This window comes from Phasianus colchicus, chromosome 7, assembly GCF_987193195.1.
Source record: "Phasianus colchicus chromosome 7, bPhaCol1.hap1.1, whole genome shotgun sequence".
In the NCBI taxonomy this organism is placed as follows: Eukaryota; Metazoa; Chordata; class Aves; order Galliformes; family Phasianidae; genus Phasianus; species Phasianus colchicus.
The window spans coordinates 11072577-11096097 of record NC_143442.1 but is presented as its reverse complement, the minus strand read 5'-3'; the positions used below and the strand labels follow the sequence as shown (position 1 = coordinate 11096097).

Sequence of the window (23521 nt, the reverse complement as noted above, 5' to 3'; positions counted from 1 at the left end):
GGACGTGGTTGCACGGTGCCAGCATGCAGGGAGACCAGCTGTCAGAGCCTGCAGGGCAGGGTGAGATATACCAGGAACACACTCGTGGCCTTTCACTGCCAGCAGCAATTTTGCAGTGCAGGAGAGCCCAGCAAGAACATCCCCAGCAGCAATCAGTCATCCCTCATCCCCCATCTGAGAAGCAGTCAGGTAGTTTAGGGGCACTTTGGACAAAAAAGCTGCAAGGAGAGATATTGCGAGATTGTTTGGTGAACAAACATCCCCTTGTCAAAGCGCTCTGTCTCCCTCCACAACACACTTTGGCATGTGCAGGAGTCACAGACAGGAACCAAGAGGCAAATTGTTCTTCTGCTCCTGTAATCCATTTGGAGAAATTGCTACAGGACGCTCCAGTTGGGCTCCTCACTTGCTGTAGCTGCATCTCAGAGAGCCACGTCTCCATCTTAGTGTTCACTCTGAGTGACAGAACAAGGAGCCAGTGAAAGCCAGGCATGGTACACAGATGCTTTGCATCTGCAGGATGGTCCCCTACTAAGCCCTCCCAGAGGGTTTTCCAAGGACTGACCCTTTAAACACTGTTAGTGACATCCAACTGTCCAGGCTGCTCATCTCAAACCACATTTGTGATGCCTCAGACTTCAGAGCTTTTCCAAAGCCCCCACAGCTCTAAGGCAAAATTAAGCCCACATCCAGAGCTACAAAACACTGACAAGAGCGCTCTGTCATCTGTCCTCTTTCTAAGAGCCACAGGTGCCTGGCACTGCAGTCCCATGGCTGCTCCACCAGGACAGAGCTCCATCTCCAAGATGTGCCAAGTCCCCACTCCCAGAGCTGCGGTCTGGCCCCTGTTCCTGCACACACCACAGGAGGTCCATCTGCACGAGGCACCAGCAGCCCTTTGACAAAAGGTTCAGTGTATTTTTCAACACAGACAGCGAATCCTTGAGAAGCAAAAGGTTCACAGAGAGCAAATCTTTTACAAGCAAAGGCTGCTGGAGTGGGAGACGTGCTGGATAACGTGCCTCCATTAGCGCTCCTCCCCTGAAAACAACCTAAATTCCACTTGCTCTAGGGCAAACTCAAAAGGTTTTATTTTATTTTATTTTTTTTTTTAGCAAATTCTATCACGTAAATGTTAACAAAAAACATCTGTACAATTGCCATGATACACTCAAAAGTGAAACAAACAAGATATAAATACAGATATGGATGAAACATGACAAAAGCAGAAAAAATTGAAAAAAAAATACATGCGCATGAACACGGTGCCAACAAAGTCATTTCTCAAGGCTGGCGTTTTTAGAGAGGTTTTAATTCCCATTTCAAACATTGTTAGCAACATTGTTCTGCTGTATTCTACAAAGGTCTATTTTCCTGTCCCTTAGCATGTAATATTATGCTTGATAAATAAAGGGGTGGGGAGAAAAGGTCGGATGACAAAGTTGTGAGTTAGGTTACTTATAGAGGTTATTGGAAAGCTAGTAGTAAGCGATAAAAAAAGACAGTCTCGTATTGTAATCCAGGCAAGCACACATAGTGTACCTTAAGAAAGCCACATGCCTCAATAATTCTGCACTACATGAGAACTACGGTACGCAGACCAGGGGGCAGATGGATCCATATTCGCCCATGCCCACGGAGCACCGGCGCAGCCAATGGCAGAAAAACACATCTGAGATATTTCTGCAACCTTGCAGGCAGGAGCCGCTGTCTGCTGAGAGTTCTCTCCCATTCAGACTTAAAGCATGGTGGGCAAGAAAAAAAAAAAAACATACACTTTTTTTTTTTTTGAAGTATGAAAAGTTGAAGCCCTGCATAATGGGCAGCAAGGAAAAAAAGGCAGCTGCAGTAGGTGGCTACTGCTGGGAGAGGGTGAACACAAGCTTCACCGGTGCGGTGAGGCACTGCCTGCATGCAGATTGTTCTCTGCAACCATGCATGGACACTGCGGTCTGTAGCCAGAGACCTTTATGCTTGCTGAAGAGAGAACAAAACGATTGTACAGCTGTTTGAAGTCAGAATGTTGGAGATCAGAGAGGTGACATTCAGAGCTAGCCCTTTGAGTACTTCAAAGGAAAAAAAAGATCATGTTCAACATACTAAACAACCCTACTATGTACATTATACGCAATGATTTATAAATACCTAAGCAGAATGCCCCCTACTGTATACAGGTATAACATACTTCTAGAGTACTCAAAGGATGAACAGTCCTCGACTGACTCACATAATGAAAGAAAGGAACACAATGAGCATCTGTTGACAAACGGAACGGAATCTGATTACGAAAGTAAGGCCTGGTTCTACTACTTTGCAGCCCCAAGTGTGCCAATGGTATCTGAGAAACAGGCGCTCACCTCTGCAGCCACAGAACGTGGCAGATTTCACACCTATTTCCACAGGACGAGCTGTTAACTCCTCCTTTAGTGTCAGCGCAGGCGCCAGGGTCAGTTCAGGGACATTACAGTGCGTTCACTCTCAGTGCATACTAACAGGATTTTATAAAACACAAAATCATTTGAGAAGGAATTCAATTCCCGGAGGTTTGCTACAGTGTGCCATTCAAAAAACAAAACAAAAAAACAAACCCCAAAAGCTCCATCACAGCTGGGAGGAACTAAGCGCCATGTGGTCAGCTATGCTGACTGCTGAACCCCAGGACTGGAACAGAAGATGGTGAACTGAGATGGGGAGAAAGAGAGGCGTAAATAGTAAGCAGGTAGGAGTAAAAATTGAAAAAAAAAAAAAGAAAAAAAAAAAGGAACCTCCCCAAACCCACTACTAATATTCAAACAAGACAGCTAACTGCTGCCAACAAGTTGGCTGAACATTTCCTCAAAAGGGAAAATAAATTCACATTAAACTAAAATAATTTGAATCATTCAAAAAATTAAAAAAAAAAAAAAACAAGCACAAAACTCTAACAAGCATACTGAAAGGTGTTGAAAAGGAATGGTCCACGGACAGGGAAACACCAACCATGGAGCAGCCAATCCTCTCCAAAGCAAGGATGGCTCTTCTGAGCCAGCAGACAGGGCCTGGAGGAATCCCACTACCAGACCACAAGGTTCCCCTCCTGCCACAGCACTGGGGGACAAGAGGGATCAGCCCTGCAGCCAGCCCAAGCCTAGACTCATCCTGATGACCTCAGGAACAGGTCACCTCCGCTCCCACGGCAGCCAGGTGAGAGGCTGGAAAAGCTTTGCAGCCCAGCCCCAAACAGCCCTCACAAACCTCAGCCCTTCTGGAGCTGCACCAATCAGCACCTCCCAGCACAGCTCCTCATGGCTGGGGCTGAGCCACAGGAGCACAAACTGATGAAGAGGGAGGGCTGCAAGGCTTGCTGTGCTCCCCTTGCTGCAGTTTCAGCAATGCTCACATGCTGCCACTGAGTCTGCTACCAAGGTGTCCCTTCAGCTCCTCAAAGGGGAAATGAAGTGGGCTGCAGAGAGACCAAGGCACTGAGAGCAGCCAGGGAACACACACTGCAGTCACGCTCCTGCAATCACTGCCACTGGGGGAAAAAACCCAGTTCTCATCCATGGCAGGTTGGGGTGGGCCTGTCTGTCAGCCAGGATCCAGCCTAGGGCCAAACGCAGCACAAGCATCCTCCTGCTCCCCTCAGACACAGGCAGCAGGAACTCAGCCACTGCCAACAGAACTCTGGAGCAGGACGATGTTGTGGGGTACCTGCTGCTGCTGGTTTGGCTCTTACCTGGTCTGTGTCACAGTCTAGCACATCCCTCCAAAATGCAAAGCACCCAGTAGGGCTGTGCGTGGGGCTGGCTGGGAAGAAGGTTTCTAAAGGGAGAAGACAGCACTGCAGGCTCTTCGGGCACAAGACAGAAACAGCAGCAGGTGAGCAGCACTATCCCAGCCAACCCTCAGCTTCCACAGGGTTGTTTTGTCCAGCTTCAGATTCCCTTTCTGTCCTCTTGGATGAACAGTCTGCCCAAAGCACACTGGATTTGTGTGGATATAGCCATTTACCATCAACATCAATAGGTCCTGGTCAAAGTGGCAGATCAGTCCTTTGACACTACAGACTTTAGGAAAAACACAGCCAGCCTCACAAGGCAGCACTGCAATACAGCCTTGCCAGCTCTGACTGTCCACTCAAGGATGCACCCAAGCCCAATTCAACACCCACTGAGCTCATGTCCGAATGCAGGCACCAGTCTCAGAACAGTATCTGAGGTTCCCTTTGGGGAGTAACAAGTAACCTGAAAAGTCTCGAGCACATGAAAGAGCCAAATGGGTTGGGAGAGGGGAAATATTTACACAGTCAACGAAGGTAGTGAGAGCCCAGTTGCTCTACAAAGCACAGCTGGCTGGAGAGCAGTTAGAGAGATCAGCCATCAGAGGTCTGTGAGAAGAACTATATACAAAAAACTCAGATATTTAAAAAGAACCTACTTTTTCATTACTCACTTGATATCTCAGTATTAAAGCATTAGAGGCTGGAACCACAGCCACATCAGCAAAGATCCCCTCATGGAGAACCCTGCACATTAGGCAAGCTGCGATAGGAAGTACAAAACAGGACCACAGGACTTGGTAAGAGGAGATCCTAGCCAGAAAGGCTGCAGCCACAGGGAAAGAGCAGTAACTAGCGCACAGAAACCAAAACTGGGTATGAACTAAACCAAGATTTGTTTAACTTTTACGCATGTCCAGGTTTTTTTTTGACTCTTTTGGAATGCTAACCTAAACATATTTCCAAGATTTCAGCAGGCTATACAATATGTTTAAGTATGGCTTTCTGTTGTTCACTTTTAATGAAGACTGCAACACAGACCTTGCTTCCTTTACATTCAATACCAGTAAGGTTTTACATAAAAGCTTTAAGGGACTAGAATACTGATTGCAATAAATAACTGCATGGCCTCCTTTAGCTGATGAAGTGCGCCAGTGAAGAGTAGCAGAAAGGTCTCTGAGAGGCACCGTTGATTGCTTCTAAGTCTACACATGTCCACATATCTCCATTAACTGTGCGTTGAAACATCTGAAGAGGAGCTGCTGTTGCTGTTGGTAGTTTGGGCCCTCTTTATGTACAAGTTTAGTAGCTTCATCTGAAAGAAACAACAAATATCAGGAGAAGATGCCAGGAAAAACAGATGGACAAAAGCTGACTGCGAGTCTTAACTACAGATTCAGTGAACACTGTTAGAGCAAGTTGGCACCAGGCTCTCTGAGGAAAAGCAGAAGCAAAGCTGAGTGCATTTCAGAACATGCATGTGGCAGGGGGTTGGAGATTCACAATCCTTGAGGTCTCTTCCACCCTGACCATTCTGTGAACATGCAGAACCAGGAGAGGAAGCCTGGTCCCACTGAGTTTTAATAGTATTTAAACTGCATATAAAAAAACATTTGTGTTTCACTTCAGCAGTCATCCATTCACAGCCCTCAGCCCTGCAGATTGCTCTAGGTGAGCAGGATCCCACAGAGGTCAGTGGAGCTGCAGTCAGGTACAGAATTTGCTCACACTGCAGTAATCCAAGAGCTGTGGTACCTCCTAGGAAACACCCTGAACTCACTATGCTTGGAGAAGAGAGGTGGGATGGGCTTTGTTCTTTACAAAACATTCATTTTTAATGATATTTAAGTATCTTCACTACTTGGGTCCTCTAGTGAAAATGCAGCTGTTATGACTACGCATTTCCTTTGCAAGGGGTTGTTTTCTTATTCTGCCTTACCACCTTAGGCCCAGATCCTGTAATGACTCATGCATGTATTTAACTTTAAACACGTAGGCAGCCTGCATAAACTCGGAAGAATTACTCACATGTTTACAGTTAGTTATGTGGTGGAGTATGTCCATGGCACCTAGGATACTGGGATTATAAAGCTTCTACAGCATTTTATAGGGGAATCTCCCAACCGCCTAAACATAAATGAGGTAAGTCTCAGCATCCATAGCTCTTTTTCCAGAGCAAATGGGAGGTGAAAGTAACTTAAGGACAAATCAACACAATTCAGAAATAAAGTCCAAGTGTCTTAAATCTCAGATTCTGTTTCAGCCTAAACCATGCTTCCTACCCATTAAAGAAACCACTGGTTCAAAACATCCAGATGAAGCCCTCTGAACTAAGTAGCTTTTCACATTCAGAGACAACAATGCAGAATTGATCTAAAAATGGCAAAGAAATCTCAGGTATTATGACTTCAATCAGGAGAAGCCTTGTGACATCTTCCTGAATGCCAGCTCTTGTCTGAAGGACAGAGCTGAACCGAAGACTGATTTCATCTACAGCATCAGGTCAGAATTCGAGTTTTGCTTCTAACATAAGCATGGTTAGAAAAGTGTTTGAGAAGTCATTCAAATTTGCTGGTGCCCCAGAAAGAAAAGGACACATCTGCAATGCTATTAAGAGCAAAGTTCCACCTGCTTTTCTACCAGCCCTAATTACGACCTGCTGCTGAAAGGAGCAATCTTGCTCTCCAACCCATCCCAACCATGCACTCTCACAACTCTTTGCATTAGATTAACTGTCAAGCCATAGAGTGAGCTACAAACTAATTAATTTAATATTTCAGATTTGTTTTTTTTTCAAACAGTGAAGCCAGCTGATGCAACTGACTGCATTTTCACCTAACGATGCAATGCAGAAGAGCTAAGGAAAGCATGACTGTCATGGGAACAACCAGCTCAGTAGCAGCTTGCAGTTACACAGGATCAAATGCATCAAGAAACTAATCCCTGAATCCCCTTCAAAAATTGCTCTGCAGGGTCCAAAATGCTCACGCTGCTGGACAAGATCTGTGTTGCTCTAGTGGTGTTGGCAGGACCAGTTAGTCTAATGCATCAGGATTTAACACAGTACAGAGAATTTGACCCAGAGCTACCATGAATGCATTGGCTGCTGTCATAATACCAAAGGCATTATACTCCCATACCTTGCTTCCTGTGAGTTGTGCGAGATGAGGTTTCAGTTCTTCACCAATTACTGAATAAATTGCCACCAGGCAAAATACACTAGCTTTACGGACACTGCTCTCTGTATTATCATAACCCTAGGAAACAAGAAAAAATGGTCACATCAAACAGCATGCACCAACATCCTTACCAATCAAGACACTGAAGAGTTGTTTAGGCTACCAGATTAATAGAAAGGCTCTTGTGATATGAACACTCAAAGAGCAAGAGAATACAATCATCCAGCACATTCTATTTATACTATATAATATCCTTTCTGCAATGTCCTCATATTAGGCTATTAGTTTACAAGTTATTAATGCCTTAGGTTTTATGTCATTAAGCAAGAACAGTTTTCAATCAAGCAGATTCTATCAGTTACACACATTCCTGTGTCCAGGTCAGATGACCTTATGCCATATATGATCATCAGGACATCTTGGACACAGTGCTATGAGCGTGCCCATAGACAAGACTTTCCTGACCCAAACCCAACCACCTAAAGGAAATACGTGAGCAAAAGACAGATAAAATTTTCAGCAAAATGGCCTAATGGTTATATCATTTAAAATATGAAACACAAAGCATTGTTTGGTGAATAGATGTTCTATCTACATAGGAATTTGGATAGAATAGCTGTACTCAAGCATTCAAAATTGCAGAAGTCATCATCATTATGGATTATTTCTCCGCTGGGAAAGCCATGAGGAGTGATGCTGCAGGGTTGGGGCTGCCCACTAGCAGGGCTGATGTTCTAGCTGCAAGGCCAAAATGCAGTCTGACATTACAGCCTGCAAACTCAAAGAGCACTAAATCCCAAAGAGCAGGAGTTGGTCTGGAAGCAGCTGTGAAGTTAAAGGCCACAGTCACACACACAAAAACTATCTTTGTCAGCACACCAGCTGTGGGTTGGGATGCCTCATTTTCTACAACACAGCGAGGCCTCTACTGCAGGCATATCAGTGTCCCATCTTTACCCTCACCAGGCAGCCTAACCACCGCTAACACAGCCAGGCCTCTTCTTGCTCTCCTCCATTAATGGTGCATTCCTTTCTCTAAACAATCAAGGCCTGCTTCAACAGGAGATGTGGACAGTGCCTCATCCCACAGCAGCCTGGTATGTGGCTAGGGCATGTCCTTGTGCAAAGAGCAGGAGTGCTGTGACTGCCAGCCTCAGATCACTATGACAGCTGCACCCATCTCCGTGACTACAAGGGCCTGCCAGGTTGGGCTTTGTCTCTCACCAGTAGGAGATGCCTATGGGCTGCTGCTCTATAGGGTGGGACCCAAAAGAACAACAACTGAGACTGAGGGACCTGCAAGCACTGCAAGTACTCCCCACAAATCCCTCTAAGAGCTCTGCACTGCAATTTGCACCCAAACCCAGGTGCTCAACAGAAGCACAGCCAAGACTGTTTTATATACTGAGATCCCTATCTGTTCACATGGGCCATGGGCATCCTGCTGTGGGCTGCTGAACTGTACACCTGTATTCACATGAGCACTGTTAAACACACCTTGCCTTTTCACTACTGCTGTTACCCTCACCAAGATAAACAGCCACAGTGCGTATCCCCACATAATTTCTAAATATGAGGAGTAGATTCCTTTGATCATTATGAATTCCTAATTTAAGAAAATAACACTGGCAGCCCCAAAGTGAAAAATCACAAAGACATGGAAGCCATTTAATCAAGCAAATATATCTTTCTGTGTTTTTAAAGGCACGATGTTCCCAAGCATTGCACTGAAGCTCCCTCGTCTAGACTGTTGTCACCAACAACGATGGCTAAAAGTTTCTTCACATCAGTACAGAATTGCCTGATTCCCAGAGTTTAAGAAAAGAATTGCAAGAGCTTACGTGACAAAGCTGGGACAAACACTAGGATGCATCAGGGAAAATCCTGACTTTGCTCTTGTCCTTCTGCTCTTTATGCTCACAAAAAGGAGGCTTCTTTATCCTAATTCTCCTCTGAAGTTTTACTCACCTACAGGTATGAACCTTTTCACAAGGACCAATTTGTTCTTGCCACAATTCCCCCCAGTAAACATACTGGTTCTCTCCTTTGTTATTGTCATCATGCTTTGTCTCACTTCAAAAGCTTAGTCCTGCCAGCTGCTTGTGCAAGGGGACTGAATACAACCCCACTACAGCCAGCACTGAAAGATAAATTCACAATGGGAGATCAAGTCGTAGTGCTGGCAAAAACACAACTCCCCACCCAGGGTTATGAAAGAGACTGAATGAAGACTGAGCAGTTTAGTCTTGATTTCAGAGAGGAAATAGTCCTTCCTATCTGGCCTGCTGTGCTTCAAATTCATGCGCAAAGTACACTCAAAGTGCAGAACATCTCAGTGTTGGTTTGTGCTCAAGGAGCATTTGTGATGTGAGATTCTATACCTGTAACAATCCAGGAATAATATCAGGAAGGAGCTGATGCAATGATTCCTTGGAAATCCTCTCAATAACCTTTGTCTGCATCTTGATGGCAGCTAAATTAATTGGATAATCTGCAGTCTGAATGATAGGACAAAGCACCTTGATGCACTGCTCAGGGTGGATGGAGCTTGCCAGGGTAGAAGCAGCTTCCTCAGCAGCTCTGACGACCTGAAACGAAAGCAAAGCAAAACCTTACATTAACGAGGCTGCACAGCCGAAAACACCTGCGCATACTAGGAATGAATGCCAGGAAATACTTGGGGATATTTGTTAATAAAACAGCAAGAGGCTCGTCTGAGAGAAGATCAAGCATAAGAATTCACATTCTTCACCTCCAGAGACATGTTTGCTCCAGCCAGATAGTGGTACATAGTTCCTCCTGCCTGAAGTAACCATGTCAAAGTTTGAGAGTCATCCACCACCCAAGAAGGATAGGCACTGCTGCCCTGCTAGGACAGCACTCTAGTCACTGTCAGGGAACATAAACCCAACAGTTTAACTTAATACGAAATACAATTCCTTAATACTACAATGAATGACATTGTACTCTTTAATATGCATCTGCCTTGCTGAATGGTTGTGTGCCCAGGCTGAGAAAACCATGCCTGCACACGTGTGTCCTGCCAAGTCCCAGCTAAGCACTGCTGTGCTCAAATCCAGGCTACGGAGCCAAGCAAGAATCAGGATAATCTATAACCAGGCAAAGGCTCTGAGCATATTTAATACATGAAGGCAGTGCTGGGACACTATAAAACATGAGAGGAAGAACAAGTGGAAACAGTGGCAGCACTGACCTTTTGTAGATACTTCACTCTGTAAAGCAGACACACAGGATGAGGGAGGTCCTAAACTCAGTACTACCCTTCACCCGAGGAAAGGCAAATCCATATATTTCACACTTTTCCCCAGTGGATAGGACAACTAGATGAAAGAGGAAGGACCTGATTTTCTTCTCCTATGAGAATTTTACATTCTGCAGTAATTGGATTAAAAAAAAAAACACAGGATGGGAAGCAGGTTTTCTTTCTTCAAGTGTATGTGCTAATTGCCAGGCAACAAACTCAAGGAAAATGTGTCCCAGACAATAAGAAAAAAAGAAAAGACACCAAAACAAGTGAAGCCACAGATCAATCACTTAGACTGAAGCCATAGCTACTGAATTCTCTTCAATCCCTTCTTCCACACAAAATGGAATAAAACTTGGGGGGTTTCTCTTTGACTCAGACTACCCATAAACGGATACAGCTCTATCAAAGCCCCAAAAGATGAACTTTTTGAAAGGAACTAATGTGGATAATGTATGTAGCAGGAGTATCTGGAAGTTTAACCCAGTCCTCACTAGGAAAGAATATCTCTCTGCCTGGACTACAAAACATTTTCCAGAAAGGACTAATTGATTTTAAGACAGAAGCAATGAAGAGTGACCAGCCCAGATAGACTACTGATTTAACAGAAGAGATTATCCCTGCCTACAAAACCTGCTTCACCCACAGCTTTAACTCATCATGGCTACAACACAATCACTGATCCTCCACTCGTGCTGACAGCCGCCTCCCTGAAACAGGAATGGCCAAAGGTTACTGGTGCACCTGCGAAACATCCAACAATAAAAGCGATTTTAGATATTTCACGTGGTACAAACATTCTATTTAGGCAAGGCACAGGCAGGAGCCAATCTGAGACTCTGATTGCTGAAGTTGTCTGCATACTCATCTATCTCAGGCTTTTCTCAGCAATTAAACAGTGTTAAAACACATTCCAAAAATGGCAATCCACAATGTGCTCAGCGTTCAAAAGATTTCATCCTGCAAGATCTGTGAATGAGTAACCAAGCAGAACAGAATGCTTGTTTAGCTCTTCCAGATATTCCTTTGCTAATTCCTTTTTCAATTTCACACATGAGAAGCATGAAAGTTAACATATTTCCATGCTAGCTAGCTTAGGAGGAAGTACTATTTTTTGAGAGGAAGGGGAAGAGAGAAATATCTGAATACTCAAGGAAACCTAATGCCAAGGTTTGGTACTGTGGCACTGAATTGCTGGAATGGCTGCAGTCAGAGGCTCTTGAAAGGTCTCTGTGGAACGTAAGGAAGTTTCTTTAAAGAAATTCACTTCTTGGCACTGCAGCTTTTGATGATGTCTCTCCTAGCACTGAAATACTGCTGACATCAAGCTCTCTACGAAAAACAGTGCAATTACAGAAGCTACGAATACCTCATAATCAGCCCAACAATGTTCATGGGCAAGTCATTTTAGCTAAATAAACATACAGAGCTTTTAATAAATATATGTAACTGACTAGACATTGGCCACTTGGAATTTTGCTTTTTAGCAACTCCAAATCCTTTTTGTAAAAGGAAAGCTTAGACATACATTATACACATTATCACAAATTACTAAAAACAATCTTTTTTATTTTTTTCCCTTTTTCAGATCTTCATGGTCTTTTACAAGTAATAGCATCTCAGTATGTACTTACAGATGGACTTCATCTAATACACTTCCATGAATATGGATTAGGTAACAATTTCAGTGAGTAATTCTGAGATAGAGCTCTACAACTACTTGCACAGTTATGAGGAGAGTGTATGAGACAAAAACCTCTGTTTTAAAAGCTTATTACTATTTCCAAGCACCAAGCTTGAAATACGGTTGCAATTCTTCACAAAATGAGCCAGAAGTCAAAGCACAAAGAAGGTCACATGTATTTTGCACATCATAGGGTAGGCGAGAAAAACTATACAGACATAAGAAGTCTTGCACCTTCACAAGTCCTTCTTTCAGCAAAGCTGGCCATTTCTAGCATGTATCTGGCTGTATTTGCACAGCAGTTGGGTATTTCACATCACATCTCCATGCAGTGTGCATCCTTTGAATACAGAAGGGCAAATTACTCATGTCCAGAAGGCTTCCTGCTGATCCTTTGCTTGTAAACGTGACAACACCAGAGACATTTCCAAGCCTTTCAAGAGCACATGACAGCATCTGCATGCAAGCCACACTTCAGCATCCCCCTTAAGCATATATTTGGCTTTAATAACATACTTGAGTCTTACTGACGTCAATGGGACTCAAGCGTGTGCTTACATGCTTGCTTGATTCAGAGGCTCTGCAGGTAACTAGCTGCCTTGGAAAGAACAGCAGGAAACAGGGCACAGATGAAGGTGCAGGGCAGTACCAGCTGTGAGAGAACCCAGAGGACAAGCTCTTCCCTCCTTCATCTCCACTGACATAGAAAGCCAAAAAACCACCACTCTGCAATGCAAATAGTAGTCCTGCCCAGAAGGTCTTTGATTCTGGCTTTGACAGAGTAAAGCATTTAGTCATCCAGACCAACCCGTGAGGGAAAGCTTGTCTCCGAATACTTGCACAGCCCTGCCAGAGTTGCATTCCCAGTAATGCCAAAGAAAGGTAGCAACATTCCTGCAGAGAGGGAAACACATTATCAAAAGCTATGAGCTGCCAGGTTGTTTGGCAATGAGGGTACGCAATTATAGCTGAGTTTAGTGAAGATATTTTGCCGTGAGGCACAACAACCGTGTCTTGCAAATTATACATAACATACAAAGTCAAATATCTTTTTAAATCAGGGTTTAATCTGACCAGAGTGAAACAAACTTAAAGAGTGGAAGAAATGAGCAAACATCAAACAACAGCTCTTCCTCCCATCTTTGGGGGGAAGATTGGAAGATAAGACACTGGGAAGCAATAGGAATGGCCCCATTAGGTTCAAACTAGCAGCAGATACCACAATAACTATATCCATAAAATGCACACTCTTTGAATGTGGGGAAAAAACAGTGCTGTTCACTATACGCTCAGATTGAGGAGCTCATTGTCACAGAAGGATGCAGATAATAGATGAAAAAAAGATAAGGTCACTGAAGAGCCATTAAAGGTCAGCAGACAGAACTTTCAGCTTGGGACAGCTCTGAGGAGCTCCCTGCACGTGGCAGGGGGAAGAGATTCATGATCCTTGAGGTCCCTTCCAACCCTGGCCATTCTGTGATAAGGAGGGAGGAAGTCTTTGATGAAGAATCACTGCATGCTTGCTAGTCATTGTCTAAAGTAGGATATGGAGCAGAGTTTTTGTCTAATCTAATGCTATTATATTCAATTATTTCAAAAACACAAAAGAAAACTAGTAGAGTGTTCAAATGATGATAACAGCTGGAAGAAACAAGTTCCAAGTTTCTGTAAGACCAGGGAGAGCCTGCAGTGCTTTAAAAATACTGACACTAAGCTGTGTCTAAGGTATGTCACAAACATGACTTTACCTCCTAGTAAAAGCTTAAAGCAAACCATGTCTGGAACTGGATAGTTTGATGCCATTCAACACAAGGCAGGTAGGCCAGGAATGCAGATCTAAACGATAGCACTTAGAAGCAGGTTTTTCTCCTTTCCAAAGGCTTACCTTTTGCTCTACACACTACAGACTAGATTGAGCCCCACTTCTGCTGGCATAACAGAAGCTGCGTTTCCTGGTGGACTCATTGAAAGAATAAAATGCCCACTTCATAGGCTATGTAGGGCATCAATGTAACACATTGAGATCTGAGTAGAGCAGCACCCAAATACCTTGATGGGAGTTGTATGGGAGTACATATTACACTGCAAGCTGGAGTACAAATATTAGCTGCACCACCTCTATAAAACAGACGGAATTAAGGAGCGTGTGTTTTTGTTGTTGTTTTTAAGATAAAAAAAAAAAAGCACTAAAAAACCTTAAGAGGCTTTTTACTCCATTATAAAACAAGTAAAGCACCAGAAGTTTACTGAGCAGAAAAACAAGGTTTTGCTTTTGGGCTTACAAGGCACACAACTTTGTTTTTAGAACCAACTTTTGGCATTTAAAGGTGGTTACTTAAAGCCTGCACAATCTAAGCTGGAGGGAATGGAGGCTTACCACTGCCCAGCCAGGCAAACTCCCATCCCTGAAGGGTATACAGTCTGATCCAGACAGGAACAAACAATTAAGCACTGAGTTTCAAAGCAGGAAGTGGACTCAGCAATGGGGAGCGCTGAGCAGATGAAAAAAAATTAAGGGATTCAGAGGAGGTGAAGTAGATTAGACTGCTTCTCCTGGGTGCTAAATATTTCATGTGTTGGGAATTAGAGGAAGCACAGACACTTATACAATAAAACATCAACTGCCAAACTGCAGTGCTGGCAGCTTCCAACATGGGCTACGAGTTAACTAATCTTAAAAATTGATCACTTAGCATTTTTCTCTAGTAGGCTATGTTTTACAGAAAATGATACAGAGTGTATCATCATTGGAGGACATTTGCAAATAATTTTATAAATGTCAAGGGTTAGTCTAAAAGCACCTCAAGCCAGTAACAAAGTTAATGGATAGCCGTGATTTGCTCTTTTCACCTTCCTTTAGATCATTACAACAAGGAGTGTTACATCCCAATTATGCCTGTGGATTTCCTGGATGGTAAAAGACCAAAGTTAGGTTCCTCATACATGGCTCAAAGTCTTTTCCTTAAACAGAGAAAGTACCAATCAGCTAGGTCTACAGGCTTTGCTACAGAGAAAAACAGAGCAACAGAAACAAAACAAAGAATGAGCTGTCCAATGATTATCAATGGTGAAGATATTCCTTAACAGTTTCACAAGATAACTGTTTCTATTTTACTGTAGTAAAGAATAAGAACTTGCACTCATTTTGCTGCTATGAATCTGAAGCAATGTCATATCAATGGTACTGGGTCAGCACACAGCATCTCTCCTTAGTTATGGGTGAGTAAGTACACTGGAACAAATGAGTTAATATTAACCAATTGGCAACAGAAAGACAGCTCTCTTCCAAGTAACTCCAAACAAAGAGTGATAAAAATCAACAAGATTTAATACCATCCACAACTTCAATTACATTCTAATGCTCTAAAAGTAAGTGAAAGGCATTTACATGTCAACTCCCATAAATATTTACAGTTCTGACTGAAGCAGGCTTGACTCTTCACATCATCCCATTTAATTAACAGTACTGAACAGACTATTATACAACAAACAGCATAAAAAGAGGCTAGCATTAAAAAGTGCAAACTAAACATGAATCCCAACTCAGAGTCTCCTAGTCTGTAGCCCAGGGTTACGTTAATTTTGGACCTGCATTGAGGTCAGTGCTCTGATCTCCTTTACTTGCACCCACACGACAACTCTCAGCATCCACTCCTCATACCAAGTTTTCTTCTCTGGTGTCCCTTAGTTGTGCTGCTTCATTGATGCTACACTTTGCCTTCAACAACAGAAGGCAGAAGAGTTCTTGCCATAGCAAAGATTCAACCGCTGAAAGGCTTCAGCTTGATTTGGCAAAACACATTCAGGCATCCAAACACATCCAACCACGCTAACAACACTGATGCTTCCAGCTATAATAAAACCACAGCCTCTTTTGTTCCAGATACTTTTAGCTAGATACTGGCACTCAAATGGAGGAAGATATGGTATTTCACAGAATTGTAGGGGCTGAAAGGGTCCTATGGAGATCATTTATGTCCAAACCCCCAGCTAAAGCAGGTTCCCTAGGTGCCTGCTGGGTTCTGAAAGTGATGATAGCCATGCTGAACAGAAGTAATATTGCATTTGTGAAGACAAATTAACTTTCTTACTGATTTTCAAAGAACCGCCTCTAAGTGCAATGACTTCTTGGAGCCATCTGAGGTTAATGGCCCTGCACTGCGCTCCTTTTCAAACTCCTCTCTCTTTGCTTGGTCATTTTACACTGATTGCCCATTAGCCCAAACATTACAGAAAATGGCAGCAATAACACACAGGCAATTAACAGTTCCTGTGCTGAAGGGGAAAGTCAGGTAAGCAAAAGTGAAGTAGGTACAGATCTCTCCAAACAGTAATTTTCTGCTGATTCATGCAGCCTGTCTGAAATGATCTCAAACCACAAACCAGTTTTGTTTTCTAATACAAAGGTAGAAACAAACCCTAGTGAGACGTCCCTGTCAGGGCATTACATTGCTCAGGAATTAGCACTTTCCTAACTTTACTGTACAGCAGCTTTCCTCCAAATAGTTTTTACAGTATGAAGGAAGATGTTATTTATCTAAGGAGAGTATATCCACTGCTCTTAATATTATGCAGTTTCAGTGAAAAATAAAACTATAAGACAGACAACTAAGATCTTTCCATTCTTTCTTCAGCTATTCTAAAAGCCTTTCAAACTAGTGAATTTTCACTTAATCTCTCACTGAGTGGGATCAAGTCAAAGGGCAGCTCCTCCACAACCCCAGGAGATAGCAGTGCTGCAAAGTCAGCAGTGAGTGGGAGCTGGAGGGCCTCTGTTGGATGGGAATCTGACATTCTGGACCAGGGCTATAAGTTTGATCAACTGAGCCATACTCAAATGGACTCGGTTAATTTTTTTTTTTTTTCCCCCCAGACTTAATGGAATCAACCAATCCCAGCTACAGGTAAAAAAATACCTACAGCATTTTCACAGGTGTATAATTAGCCTAGTTCATGTAGACACACAAGAGAAGATTGAGAAACTTTTCTTAACTTCATGAATGCTGATGTCTTGAAACTGACAGAGAGTTGCCAGCTTTCGTGAGTTGCATTTTGGTTCTGAGAGCCCCATTTACACAGGGATGAGAAAATACACATACATAGACTGAAAAATACTATGTTCCAATGGCAACATCCTCAAACTCCATGGATAAAGTGGGTGGGACACAAATATCATGTACTTGGGTTGTTTCTAGAGTGCTTTTTTTTCTTAATATCAGCACATGCCTCCTTCAGCATAAGCCAGATAACACCAAACACCCATTCTTCAGGCTGTTCACTCCTGTTACACCACCAGTACCACTACTTAATACAGCTGAACAAACAATTGCTTAGGGATAGAAAAATGGAACTACACCTGCAATGTCCTGCTATGACAGTCATAACCCAAAGGTCTCACTGGAGCAGTTGTAAATGTGATCTTTTTTAATGATAACAATACAATGCAAAACCAAAAAAATAAAATCAAAGGAATGCTACGTGCAGAACAGTGGCTACTTGCTGAGAGCAATACAGCTCACACTTACTCTTCTATAAAGAAGTGCCAGAACTCATGACTCTTCGTTCCTGGCTTGAGTTTTACTCTGTTACAAAAGCCAATCCTTCTCTGCTCTTCCTCAGAAGGCATCTCACATGCAAATCCTAAAAAAAACCTGTCCATACTACAAACACGAAGAACATTGTGTGGGGGAGTACAGAGACATGAAATGTCATGTTTTCAACATTACACCTAATTTCAGTAAAAACTGTCAGTCATACAAGGACAGAGAGCTCTGAAGGGCATTAAAAACATCAGAGACCATCTGAAAGGTGCTGCAAGTTTGGAAGATTTTGTGGGGGAAAAAAAGGGCACTGAGTCAAGGTGAGATGAGAAGTATGTAACCAGGAAAACTTGCCAATAAAAGGCACTCCTTTAGAACACAATGTTTTGTCTGACTACTTTATCAGGAAATCAATTTACAACTGCTTCTTATTACTCTGAACTGAGAATGACAGGAGTGCAAAAGCTCTAAATCGAGGAGGATAGGCAGATTGTGGTAGTCTTCATTCACTAAAGGATTAAACATTTTCTGCTTTTGTATTTAAGGGATATCCAGCCTGTTAGGTTCCTTCTTCCCTGAGGGGTGTATTTGGTTTTGTTTTGATTTTTAAACAGTACAGTTTTGCTATGCACAGCTAATGCAGCTTTGTGTCAGTTATGCAATGCTCTGGAAGCAGCCTGATCTATACAATGATCTTTTCCGTGGCCAAAAACAGAGATACCTAGTATTGCTAGTTTAGGGCAAGCCTTTTGCAGGGAAGATGAAGAGCTTTAAATTTCAAAGGAAGGAGTTTGGTAACTAAGTCATTGCAGACTTAGAAATTCAGAAAACAGAAATTCATGTGCTGTTTTTCAGGGTTTAGTTCAAACTTGCAACACGCAGAAGATAGAAAAGAACATCTATCTTGGAAACCAATTTGCAAAAACTGACCTTTAATATACTTTGATCTGCTTCCAATGTAACCATCACGTCCCTGTATTTTTTAGTCCAGAATACTTTTAATTTTGCATGAGTTCTCTCACAAGAGGAAAATGCAGTTCACCTTCCCTTGGCTTCCTCCTCACTGCCTCAGCTTCTTTTTAGCAGCATGCCCTCTTTGTTCATTTTCAGCTGGTATTCCACAGTTCAAATTCTCAACCTGTGGCTCAAGTTCATAATTTTCACACAGCTCTGCTTGAGTACAGCCTTTGTGTTCTTCAATACATTTCCCAGCCTTCCCTGTGCAGACTGAAGGACCACAGTGCCCTTAATGAGCTCCACTAACTTAAGAAAAATGCACCCTCCTACCTCTCCCAGAATAACCAAGCCCTGGAAAACCAATAAACAGTGGCCTACAACTCCAGATAGTTCCAAATACACTAAAAATGAGTCTGTTGGTCTCAACATTTTTCTTCTTGCTTCAGCAAGTATACATCTTCAGTACTTAGGTGACTTCATATTGTCCTTTTCTACTGTCAAGATGGGTCAGCATGGTTGCTTTCACATTTCCTCAATATTATTTTCCCAGTAGCAGTGCCAAAAGGCTCACTCACCTCCTTGTGGGAATCCTTGTGTGCTTCCAGTGTCTTCATGATGGTCAATTCTGCGTAGTTTTTGAATCTTGCTGGCTGATTCCGTAGGATTTCTCTAAGGACTCGCAGTGCCAATGCTCTTATTGAATGCTGTGTCAAGAGAAATTGATGTTAGAAAAAGTAATTTCTCATCAAAATTGCATTTTGAAGCAAATTCTCATGGCTCTCTAGCAGTAGAAATCTTACGTAGCTCTACCAGCTCCAGTGGATCAAGCAGTGAGATCATTAGCTGAAAACAAGAATTGGTCTGCTTGCTTTCTGTTGCAGAAACATTTACATAAAATGACTGTTCCCACTGACAGAATCGGAATGATTCTACGTTTTTAAATTCCATATTCTTCAGGCAACTTAGTATAAATTCATAACCAAAACAGCATAACTGCATTACATGAAAATATAAAGACATTCAGATTGTATTTGTTCTGCTCTTCCTCTTCTGCTTAGCTCTGCAGATATCAGATTGGGCTCCATTCATGCAACAAAACTGTTTCTCATGTACTATTACAGGAGCAGCATTGATTTACTGCAGCTCCTCTGGAAATTACTTTCAAGAACAGTCAATTTTTGTAGTCACTACTGACCTATGTGTTAATCCTTTATATATCAAAAGATCCTTAGGAGCAGGGATTTATAACACCTGCTTTACTTACACAACTGTTACATGAAGTTTTTGGCCAGTAGCCACTCCAAATACATCTATCATTTTAGTAGAGGAATACTTAACTCTATACTCAGCCTTCAAATTACGCCCTTTGTTATCCATTTGCAGGACTCTCACAGAATAGCAAACTTACTTGTACTTAAAGCCACCAGACCTTCATACATACATGATGCTATGATTAAATATGTAGGACTACCAAAACTCACAGTGATACTAAGAAAAATGATTGTGAGAAAATATCAGCCATATACACTGCCTTAGAAAATAACTTTATTTCTGATTCTAGTTCAATTTCCTAGTTGTTACTAAACATTCAGAAGGGAGCAGAGAACAGACACTACAGAGAACCTTGAAATTTGTCATCAAGTACACTAATAATGAAAGCAGAATCAATAACCTTAACAGAAAAAAAGAAAACAAGTAGTGCAGCATCACTGATGAGATGCCATACAAATGTAACAAATTTCAGTTGAATTAATTCACAAAACCTATCACCCTAAATAAAGCAATGCTACTGGAGAATTAAGAAAAATGTGCATCTCACATCTTTGTCTCCAAGTGTTTCCAGGAGCAAGAGCAGAATGGTTTTAAAATGTTCCTCCCAAACTCCAAGATTATCCTCCCTTGTGATTTTCAGCAGTTCCAGGAGAGCTCCTTTCCGCTCCTCCACCCGCTCATTGTGATTAGAGAGCTCTTTCAGAAGATCAGCCACCAAATCTGAATGGTCAATGGGTACTTCTAGGACAAATGGAAGTGAGTCACTTGGGGAAGTGGGGGAAAAAGTCAAATATGTCCATATTACAAATCTTCCATAAAATGAAGTGCACGGAAAAAAAAAAGACCATTCCCAAAAAGGCATCAAATCCCAAGAGGACTCTGTCAAGAGGGAAAGAGGATCTGAGTAGCCCTAATTTCACCTAAGTTTCTAATGCTGCTCATGAATCTGCACGTGGCTTCTAACAAATAAAGAAGAGATGACGACTGGATTTTATCCAGTTCCAATAATTACTTCTACAAGAGGAGAATCGCCAGTTTGTCCCAGACACACACCCAAAACTAGTGATCACATGCGTAACCTTTAGATCAAAGTACTATGAGTCATCAATATAATGCAAAGGAATAAACTAAGGGGTGCAGCATCGTCTAAATGAAGCAAAACACTCAATAACAAGCTAATGAGTCATTTGGGTTTTAGAGTAGAACATCCCTAAATAAGTGTCCCTTGAAGATATACTTACTTTAAATTTTAAAGGGACTAATTTGAGGAAAACTCCAAAGGAGAAAGTAAGAGAGAACAATAACAAGAAAACATTAAAATCGCAGTGTAGCCTTTTCTCCATATCCATAAATCAAGTTCTGCTGTCACACATCAGAACAGAAAATATTTCATGCCAAGCCTTAACTCACTCGCAAAGTAATACACAACATATACATGGACAGGTATGTTTCTCTGTACTGCAAATATACAAATATATTAGGAACAGAACAAGCTGCCAACAATTTTAAAACATATGCAAATACAAACCATCCCGAAGCTGATCCATGTCATCATCAAAAACTGCTTCCTTGAGGGCAGTCTTGTCATAAGTGTTAATTGTGTCGGAATAAGGATAGGGGTTATACTCTCGAGCTCGTGGCCCTGAAAAGGCGCGGGGTGGCTGTGTGTTAAGTAGGGAGGTTTTGTTATCTAGAGCCATCCTTCCTCCTTCTACAGTATCACTACCTCCTCGGACATCACTGGTAGGTACAGCAAGGCCACCATCTCGAGATACCTGGAGATCAAATACAGAAAAGGCCTAAGAACACTAAAAGGCTACATCTTCCACAGAATTTGAGTTCACTCACCAACAGGATCACACCCGTTAGTTTTGTGTAGAATTCTTTACATACACATAATACTTAGAACCACCTGTTTCCCTAATTTAGGTAACAAAAGTATCTCATGATCATAGGGCAAAAAGCTATGCTAACATTTCTACACAGAAATATTTCTAAAACTGCACAGGCTAGGAAAAAAAAAAAAACAAGCAAGGTACAGGACCAATCTGCTAATAAGCCAAAGAAAGGAAATAAAAGCAACATCGTTCTCACAAAATCTCACAAATGATGCTTAGAACACTAATGAAATAGACAACAGAAGAGTCCCAAAGAAAAACATCAAATCACCAAGAATTCTAGCTTTTGAGACTAACAGTCTACTATAACATACACTTGTTTGTCCACACAGGAAGCAAAAATACTGCTTAATTCACAGATCTTGAATTTCACGTACTTAACTAAAACAAATGGCATCTCACATGTCACAACAACCTCTAGGACCTCAGTATCTTTCTTGTAGTGAGAGGTTCAAAGGGTGAAGTGTTAGAAAAAATTGAGAATAAGGAAAAATCCGTTACCGACAGCAACTGGATTTTGTACTGGTTAACAAACCAAAGCCAGGCCTGAAAACGATAAAGATTTCACATATCTCCAAGTGTTAATCAAATCAAACACTTACCATGTCACAGTCTTTCTTCCCATCACGTTTGATTGGTTCATTCAGGTCCTCTTGACTACGGAAACTGAACTTTTCAATTGCTTCTGTGACTCCACGAAGAGAGCTGTAGATTTCATCAGAATTTAGGTTCTCCGTGTCATAATCCAGCATACTAAAGATGAAACGTATATGAAATGTTACACACAAAATTGGAATCAACTTTTGACCCAACAAATATATATGTCAAGTTAGAAACAGATGATTTGGTGCATCCTTTCTAACAGAGACTGTTAACGAAACATGAATGGAATTCAAAGTAGACTTCAAGTCTGAGTCTCCTAGATTTATCCCAGTCTGAGAGGAGGAGCTCAACTGAATGAAGTGGTACTACATTGCTGCAATTGAGGAGAAATCAGGTCCACTGTTTATAACATTCCAAAGCAGTGAATGTGGTAGCTTCTATCAACAAAATATCCTGCCCCCATAAAGTTAATGGTGTTCATACAAACAAAAAATAATCATTATGAGAACTCAAAGGGTTCTGACAGCTAGTGGATGTGAAATAAACAAAATTTAAGCTCCATAATATATAAAACACATTCTGTCAATGAATTGAAATGCAGATTTAAACAGAAATGAAAATGTATCTTGACATAAAGCTTAGTCTACCATATTTCAGTTTTCGTTTATAGAGTAGTAAAATAGTAAAAACAAAACCACTTGCAAGAAGCCTTGAAAAAAAGATGCATTTCAGTAATGAGCCTTAATTTGAGAATTCTCTCACTCAAATCAAATGCTTTCTTGCACTCAGTCTGTTTTTCAGAAATTCTTCAGAAGTATAAAACCAAAGAGTTCTCCAAAATTAAGTACCATGAGAAAAATGACCAGCAGGCAAGGGCAGATGATAGAAGGGGGAAAAAAAAAGATAAAAAGACGTGGGCTAGGACAAGAAGGTCCTGAATGCCTCAAGGAAATTAAAAGACAGTCTTGGCAAGACTTTGCCCTATCCAGACAGAAGTTGAGTCTTCATGACAGTTTTCCAAGACAGATTTAAAGAAGAGACCCAGCAACTGAGAGAAATTTCTCTGGAGGAGTCTCAGATCTTAGCAGAGCCAGAAGCAAAAAACTCAAAAGAATTTAAGATATTTACATCAAGTTGTTAGTCAATAAATGATAAGAAGCAGCTCCCTTCAGTTATCAATTTCTATTGCTTAACAGTTTGGGAAGGATGACAGGATGGCCTTGGAGGAAGATGGCTGAACAAAGAGTTGTGTTGCTTTCCTACAAAAGAACAATTGTTTATGAGGTGTAAGAAAAATAATACAGTAAAAATAGAAAATCTCTTTTGAATCCTGGGTACACAGTCAGTACAACTGTAGGATGTTCAC

At 41.8% G+C, this 23521-nt stretch overlaps 1 protein-coding gene across 13 annotated transcripts in view; it reads right to left on the bottom strand.

Moving 5' to 3' along the window:
- Window positions 1–377: 377 nt before the first annotated feature.
- Window positions 378–23521, bottom strand: part of CLASP1 (cytoplasmic linker associated protein 1) — a 154591-nt gene continuing 131447 nt past the window's right edge. For 2 of the 13 annotated variants that reach the window (XM_090143676.1, XM_090143688.1), the window contains 7 exons: window positions 22155–22305; window positions 21183–21429; window positions 20202–20395; window positions 18958–19086; window positions 9318–9524; window positions 6898–7014; window positions 683–5072 (listed from right to left, as the gene is read on the bottom strand). In XM_090143676.1, the coding sequence (XP_089999802.1) occupies window positions 4986–5072; window positions 6898–7014; window positions 9318–9524; window positions 18958–19086; window positions 20202–20395; window positions 21183–21429; window positions 22155–22305 (1132 nt within the window). In that variant the 3' untranslated portion in view covers window positions 683–4985. Of the gene's footprint in view, window positions 5073–6897; window positions 7015–9317; window positions 9525–18957; window positions 19087–20201; window positions 20396–21182; window positions 21430–22154; window positions 22306–23521 lie in introns of all 13 variants that reach the window. The other 11 variants (XM_090143683.1, XM_090143681.1, XM_090143686.1 and 8 more) reach the window with 9 other exon arrangements.